Source organism: Gymnodraco acuticeps, unplaced genomic scaffold (genome assembly GCF_902827175.1).
Source record: "Gymnodraco acuticeps unplaced genomic scaffold, fGymAcu1.1, whole genome shotgun sequence".
NCBI classification, from domain to species: Eukaryota; Metazoa; Chordata; class Actinopteri; order Perciformes; family Bathydraconidae; genus Gymnodraco; species Gymnodraco acuticeps.
In genome coordinates this window covers 276,226-284,076 of record NW_022990236.1, presented here as the reverse complement: position 1 = coordinate 284,076, position 7,851 = coordinate 276,226, and the positions used below count along the sequence as shown (strand labels likewise).

Genomic DNA, 7,851 nt, shown 5'->3' with positions numbered 1-7,851 from the left:
CGGTACGCCGACAGAACACGGGGAGCTGGCGTCGGCCGGGGAGCCAGTACTGGAGCCGAAACTGGAGCCAGAAACATGGCTGCTGGGGCCGGAACCATGGCTGCTGGGGCCAGGACTAAGGCTGGAACCATGGCTGCTGGGTCCAGAACTGGGGCCGGAACCATGGCTGCTGGGGCACGGGCTGGAACCCTGCGTCTCCTAGAGGCCCTTTGGAGACACCGTGGACCTCTACCAGGATAGTAGTCGGATCCCAGGAAAGGGTTAGAGGCTTGAGAAAAGTTTCCAGGACTACTGGTAAAAAGTTGTAGCCACTCAGGCAACAAACTCCTGAGCCAGGGCTTGCGAGTAACCTCCTGGCCTGCCTCCTTCAAAGCAGCCACTCTACCCCGTATAGATGAGGCGTCATACCACATATAAAAAATGTACTCCAGAGAGTACCCAAGACGTTCTGCCCGTAGCATCAAAAAAGCTGAATCTGCTGAGTCCAAAGCTGGTCGGTTCATTCTGTTACGGTTTGGGAAAGGTAGGACCCAAAAGCAGATTACAAAAAAAGGCTAAGGTCTACAAACAAAAGCGAGATTTATTTCAAAGCCGATCAGCAAAATAGCATGGCATGGATAGCACAGAGGTAACACGAGGAAAATACAATACCCAAAACACGGTCGTGACCAACATGGAGGGAGACAGGACAAAACAAACAATGAACCGACACCGAACACAGGAAGAGACAAGACTAAATACAGGGACGGGTAATCACGAGAAACACAAGGGCAACAGGTGAACACAATCAGACAATCAGACACACCAGGGAAACTAACGACAGGGAGGAAAACACAGGGAGAAGGACCAGACAAGAAACAAGGAGGAAAACATGACAGGGAGAACAGAACAACAAAATAACCCCACAACTAGACACAACAAAACTCAAACCCTGACATGATTGAAAATAAAACAGTGTCTTACATTATCATATTTGTTATATCATTACTGTTATATCATTGCTTACTATACGTGGTTATCAAGTATCAGACACTTAAACAACAGCGAAGGTTTTAAGAAATAGGACTATACTGACTTATTCAGCCGTTTGCTTGTTTAATCTGATGGGAAATATATCATTCAAAAGAGAGAAAAAAGCTTATTAAACTAGACGAACGCTCAATACAGGCGATGACGTCACCTTTGCGCGTCCCCGCGAACAGGGCTTCAATCTACGGCACAACACCGGGCCACACTCTTCTCTTGATTGCCGAGACAGGCAGCCGCAGAACCCCTACATTGCCAATCTGCCCTTAATTGTTGTATATCCAGTACATACTGTAAGCCGGTATGTTCAGGAATGATACTGTGAGTTATTTTATCATACAGTCTCTGCCCCGCACCATAGCCCCGTTTATCCTTATCCCATCCATTATTTTATATTTTCATCAGCCATTGTCACTTCATATAGTCCGTCTCCTTTCACCCTGCACCCCATCACCACTCCACTTTTTTTTTTTTAAACTCCTTTTAGCAGATCCATTACAGATACCACTGCTTTTCCCCTTTCCACCGCCGCCGCCACCACCGTAAGCTCTTTTTTTATATTTATCCTCTTCCACCACCCACTCCAACTCCTCTCTCACCTCTTTTTGTTTCCCTACTGCTGTTTTTCCATTTTGTCCGCTCGCATTTTCGTTGTCATTGTCCTTTCCTTGTTCATTCACAGTTTCCCGTCCCTCTCCACACTCCGCTGTAATGTTTCAATGTCCGGGATCCGTGACGCAGTCAATAAAGCCATTCCAGTTTTCGTTGCCAGTATCCATCAAAACGAAAAACACACGGGTCGGGGGAAACCCCCAGACAGCAAGGCTGTTTTGGGGGGGGGGGGGGACTAAAAACAAAAACAAACTATAAGTTTGACGAAACAAAATAGATTCACAAACAAACAATTCACCTCTCCTTCTTGGACCAAAACACGCACGCAGGCTCATAGGCCCCCTACTGACTGAGCCACTGTCGGACACTGTTATCACACATAGCTCAACGTTCTCCATATCTGTTCAGAAACTTATGAAACGTCATTGTTTATAAATGTACAAACCACAGACTGAATGAAAGTGCTGCTTTATTTCTGTCTGTATGACGTTGTTGTGAGTGTGGAAGGAGCGGCTACATGTTAGCTTAGCGCGATCGATCCGACCTCCATTCAGACAACATGTTAAACGTCTGCCGTCTTTTAAGCACACTTATCAAACCAAAACCATTCATTCATAGTTTTACTTCCCGGTTTTATTCTGTAGTTATTTCGGCATCAATTTGAAAACGTGTATTTCAATTAAATCCCAGAAAAATATGTTGATATTGTTGTTGGTATTTACATGGAGATAAGCCCCGCCTCCTCGCCAGTGCGTCTAGTTTGAGTGACGCGAGGAAACACCAATGAGGCTGCCGTTAAACTCGTAACGGTATGCGTATCTTAGCTGTCAGTGAAAAGCATTAAAAAACATTATTTTAATTTCAAAATGACGACAACAATAAAGACGTTAAAGTTAATTTACTGGAGTTTTTTTTTAACGTGAGTCTTATTTTTGTAGCTCTAACTTCCTGTTGCTTCTGTTTTCAAACCCTTTAGAAAATAGGATCATTAGTTGTTTATTGCGGATGATTTTAATCGGAAACCTTTTATACAAAAAAATGAAGCTGCTAATACTTAATAATTAAAAAATAGTTTGTCATTTTTCAAGTGTCTTAAATGTGAGGAAATATTTTGATTATTTTCAAATCAAAGGAGTTATTCTGATTTACTTTCAAACTGTGACACACTTTATTAAATATTTTTTTAAACCTTTAAATCTTTAGTTAAAAAACGTTTTTTCAATACAATTCCAAACAAATTGAGAAATGAAATGTCAAAGGATGACTGAAAATAAAGTCAGCCGTCTCCAGCCTGACTGAAAGTTATTATAATATCATCTTTATGAAATAATTTATTAAGTTTAAGGTATTTTTTCAATCAAGAAATGGAGCTTAAAGTACATTTTCAATTATACAAAATCTACACATTTAATTGAAAATAAACTTCAAAATAATGATTTTTTTAAAGTAAATTATTAAATATATAAATCAACAAATAAATAAACCCAGGGAAAACAAACTTCTAAAAATATGTTCAAGAGAAATTATAAAACTTCAGCGTTCTCCCGTGAATAAAACAATTTAATTTTTAAAATGCATATTCAATTTTGTGGGACCGTAATCATTTACACAATATTTAATACATACAACTCGACTATGTTAGTGTCTTTGATGTACCTCTTTTAGAAGCGTGCGTTTGTGTGTGTGTGTGTGTGTGTGTATGTGTGTGTTTGTGTGTGTGTGTGTGTAAATATTTTGAAGAAGCTTACTTTGTTTTTAATTCATGTTTTTAATAATAATGAATTTATTCACAGAGGCAGTTTGAACAGTGTTACAAGTTGAATCACATATCAAATGTAACATGTCTGTGTTTAAATCCTCCTCTTTTCTCTCAGTAAGTGCAAAAAAAGTAATTAAACAGACTGACAGGAAATAAACACTAAAGGGAACAGCAGAAGAAGACAGACAACAGGTACACGGTATGAACAGACTTGGACAGTTATAGCATTGGTTTTTATAACATATGTCTCCCCCTGATGTCAATTGGTTTGTATTCAAAATATATGATGTTCATATATGTTTTTGTATAAAATAAATGAAAGAAAAGGTGGCTTTAGGGTCTGCGCTGCTGGCGGTCAGACGGCCACATCACCTGGCCAATCAGGTACCGGTAACAATTCAGTACCTGACACCCATCTCTAGTTACAGTTAGCAACGTACAAAACTAGCAGGGGCTTTCACACTCACTCCACGAGGTTTTTCTTGTTGAGCTCTTCGTAAAGAAGCGGGTCCAGCTCACGGAGAGCTTTGATCAGAACCTTGCTGGCTGCTACTCCTTTTTTTTGCACCGCGTCCACCACCTCTCGTGCTCCGTCTCGTGCTCCCTTATTTTGGGATTTGGCTCTGGCTGACTCCATTTCAGATGTCCTGATCACTCCAGACTCAAGGAGTTTATCCAGAAGGTCGTTAAGGACAGTTTCAGTCATTCTGTTAATGAACTCTGTCCGAAAGAGCCGCCACTTCTCTGCTGGGACTCTGCTCTCTGCTGGGTCTCTGCTCTCTGCTGGGACTCTGCTCTCTGCTGGGACTCTGCTCTCTGCTGGGACTCTGCTCTCTGCTGGGACTCTGCTCTCTGCTGGGACATTTATCTGGGACAATTCCTTCCTTGGATCTGGAAGACAAACAGGGGAAATACTTTTGTTAACCAACAATCACATTAAACAGATCTCTTAACAATTAAAGTATAACTCAGCATTCCCAGAGGTGGATTTATGTTCACTTGAAGTTATAATATGTAGCATTTCCTTATAATGTATAACAACTCCTACACCTCTATTATTTATATTGTGTTGAGTTGTGTACGTACATTATCCCAAATGGTTCAGAGAGATGTGTCATTTTAATCAAGGTAACAGTACGTTCATCACGGTCTCCTGTAATGGCGGCGTATCCACTTAACCACGAGAAGCTGAAGACTACAACTCCCATGATTTGTAGGACTAGAGGGAAAGCGTTCTTGGACGCCTTTTCAGCTTACTATATTCTTCCTACCTCGTTTACCTTGAACTATTCTAGGAGAGTGTGTTGACGTTGACTCGTTGGGCCTTTCCTCCTGTACTTGTTTGTTCCCCAGTTCTTTCCTTTAACTGAATCTAGGAGAGGGCATTTAGGCCTCTCTACTTCCTTCTTTTGATTAGTTTAGTTTTTCACCCCCTTTCCCTTGAACTAATTTATACAGGAGAGTGCATTTACGTAGTCACGTTGTGCCTCTCGGCGTATACTTTGACTTTCTGTCTCTTTGGAGAGTGCTAGTACGTTGGATACGTTGGGATTTTTCACTGTTGTCCCTCTTCACTAGTATCCCATGTCCCCTCTTTATAATTTGGGTCTTCATAATTTCCACCCTATTCTAAGGGGAAGCATGATGGTGCCTTTTCTTTTCAATTTCTGGCTTTGTGTTTCTCATTTAATATTTAGGAGAGTGCATTTACGTAGTCACGTTCTGCCTCTCTTCCTGGCTATTCTTTTCATACCCTTGTTTCTCTGAGAAGAGAAGAAATTATATTCTAAAAGGAGCTGACACATGGTGTCTCTTCACTTGTACACTTGAGGGGTCAGAGTTCATATGGTGAGGGATTCCATGAGCGATATAGGCCTTTACCTTGGACTTCTAATAGAACTGCTCGGGTCTTGATAGATTGAGTGGGGAAGTTCATGAGATCTTTCTAGAGGGTTATCAAGAATAACTTTTATCCAATGACCTTTTCCCTCTCTGTCTGTGTCTGTGTATTCTCTTGTTCCGATTAACCCAGCCAAATCTTTTTTCTTGTTTTGTATCTATATCTACGCCGGGATCCGGAGTCGAGGCTGATCCTCTTGCTGTAGTCCTGTGTCTTGGATCCTCTATCCCGAGTTCTGGATTAAGTCGTGGACGTTTCGGGTTGTGGCTGAACCTGTCTCTGCGGTCCTGCCTTGGGTCTCGCCATGCTGCTTCCCTGATGGCTTCCTCAGGATTGTAGCTGACATCCTCGTGGATTAATCTTCTTATTACAGACACATGCATTTCCTAACATTCGGTCTATATGCTGTAAAATGTATTATCTCTTCGATTTACACACGGCATCTATTGCACGTCTGTCCGTCCTGGGAGAGGGATCCCTCCTCTGTTGCTCTCCCTGAGGTTTCTCCCATGTTCCCTTTAAACTGTGGGTTTTCTCTGGAAGTTTTTCCTTGTACGATGTGAGGGTCTAAGGACAGAGGGTGTCGTCTTTCTCATACTGATATTCTGAACAATCTGTGTTGTTGTATTTGCTCTAAAGTGTCTCTACTGTAGGCTAATTTTATTATATGTACAACACTTTGGCTCCACCAAAAATCGTTTATAAATGTGCTATATAAATAAAACTTGATTTGATTTGATTTGATGATGCCCCGCTGTTTCACCACCACACTAGTTTTTACTATGGTTTTAGAATATAACAGGTTGTGTGTTTAATGTCGTAATGATACGCTGCCATGGAGTCTTAATAGAGAAGGCTATGAGATAGAGCTTTAGCGTTATCAGTCTATCACTGGGTCTGAGCTCAGGTGGAGTCTTTACCTTCCAGTGACACGCGATAATTCCAGACTTCATTTCCACCTTGGTCCTTGACCTTCAAGAACACTCTCTCTGTGCTCGTCATCAGGGACACTTGAAATGTCGGATGGTAGTTTGGTCCAAACATGGATTTAAATGTTTTACTCTGAAAACCAGAAGCAGAAGTTAAATGTTTATCTTCTTTCTTTCTTTCTTTCCTGATTGTGGATCCACATGCAGATAAATGTGTGTTAATGATCATTGTGTTTCTTTAGAGGAGTATCAGTGACTCACCTCAGGCTGAATGAAGAAGCCCTCAGGTTCACAGTGCACACTGTAACTGTGATCAATGTCCAGCTCACAGTCGGAGGAGATTGGGATGTTCACAGCCCGTTTGTGTTTTTTAACAACCTTCAGTAACAGGACAATTTGATCAATTTAAAACAACATATGTTGACAGACCTGCAGTACAGAGAGATAAGAATTACAATCAATTAAGAATAACATCATGAGGACATATTTGAGTAGATTAATTAAAGTGTGGTTAGATGTCTTTGCAGGGGTGGGGAACCTCCAGGCCGTATACGGACCGCGAGACCATTTGGTACGGCCCTCGAGGTAATTTATAAACACACGCAAAATAGAAAACAATTCAAGAAATCTAGACCGCAAAGTAATCAAACATGCGAGTGCCTGTTTTTCCTGGCCAAGGTCAGGGTCCTTGAACACAACACGAGCCTAACGTGTCATCACGTGGTATATGTCTCGTCTGACTGTGGCCGTTTCTCAATCTCAAGGATACTGGCTTCCAAGCCAATATTTCAAGGATGCTACGTCATAGAGTGCCGCCGAAGGACTATTCCAATGTCCAGCATACTTGGAATTCCACCGAGGCCGCGTCCTTGGTTTGGGGATAATTTCGAGGCTGCACATGGGTAGACTTTGCGTCCTTAAAATCCCCACAATGCTTTGCGCACGGACCAATTTCCCCAAATCTGTGGCGGAAAATGTAAGGCGGGGCCTCTCATATGACGCACACCTGCACACTTGCTAGCCTGTTCCACTCTTCGTTTTCCGAATGCCAGGAAGGATTCTTGCCTAGCTGCTGAAGCAAGTGACTCGGAAGCAGAGGTTGCGTTAACCGAATATTTTCCGCCTATGACGGATTTTTTTTAACAATGACGGAAAAATCTGAAAACAGTCCGTCATTTTGACAGATTAGAACAAACTCAGAACAGCACCAAAGCTTCCCCGCAGCGAGGCTCCGGTGTTATGCATGCCCACCAAAAAGGAAATGATATAGTTTCCAAACCTAACTTTGCCGTACAAATAATTGATAAGTCTTTGAGTTTTTACTTTACGCTGTGGCACGCTCCAGCGAGGTGCAGTGAGCATGCATAATACGGCATAACACCGGCGCTAATAGTTCACCACCCCTGCCCTAAAGGGTCATGAAAAAAAATAAAGAATGTATCTCATGCAAGAAAGTTACCGGTTCGCCAAGTAGGAGAGATGTGCCTTTTACGCACCACCTTCACTGTGTTTACCTTCATTAGAACAGCTGAATAGAGATCGACGCTGCTACGTTTTAACCACACACACCTCTACACACACACACACACACACACACACACACACACACACACACACACACACAC

At 42.0% G+C, this 7,851-nt stretch overlaps 1 protein-coding gene across 5 annotated transcripts in view; it reads right to left on the bottom strand.

Moving 5' to 3' along the window:
- Positions 1-3,386: 3,386 nt before the first annotated feature.
- The window catches only part of LOC117548250 (protein NLRC3-like), a 60,853-nt gene continuing 56,388 nt past the window's right edge, over positions 3,387-7,851 (bottom strand). For all 5 annotated transcript variants that reach the window (XM_034219402.1, XM_034219406.1, XM_034219404.1 and 2 more), the window contains 3 exons: positions 6,488-6,604; positions 6,218-6,359; positions 3,387-4,288 (listed from right to left, as the gene is read on the bottom strand). In XM_034219402.1, coding sequence (XP_034075293.1) covers positions 3,861-4,288; positions 6,218-6,359; positions 6,488-6,604 — 687 coding nt within the window. In that variant the 3' untranslated portion in view covers positions 3,387-3,860. The remainder of the gene's footprint in view (positions 4,289-6,217; positions 6,360-6,487; positions 6,605-7,851) is intronic.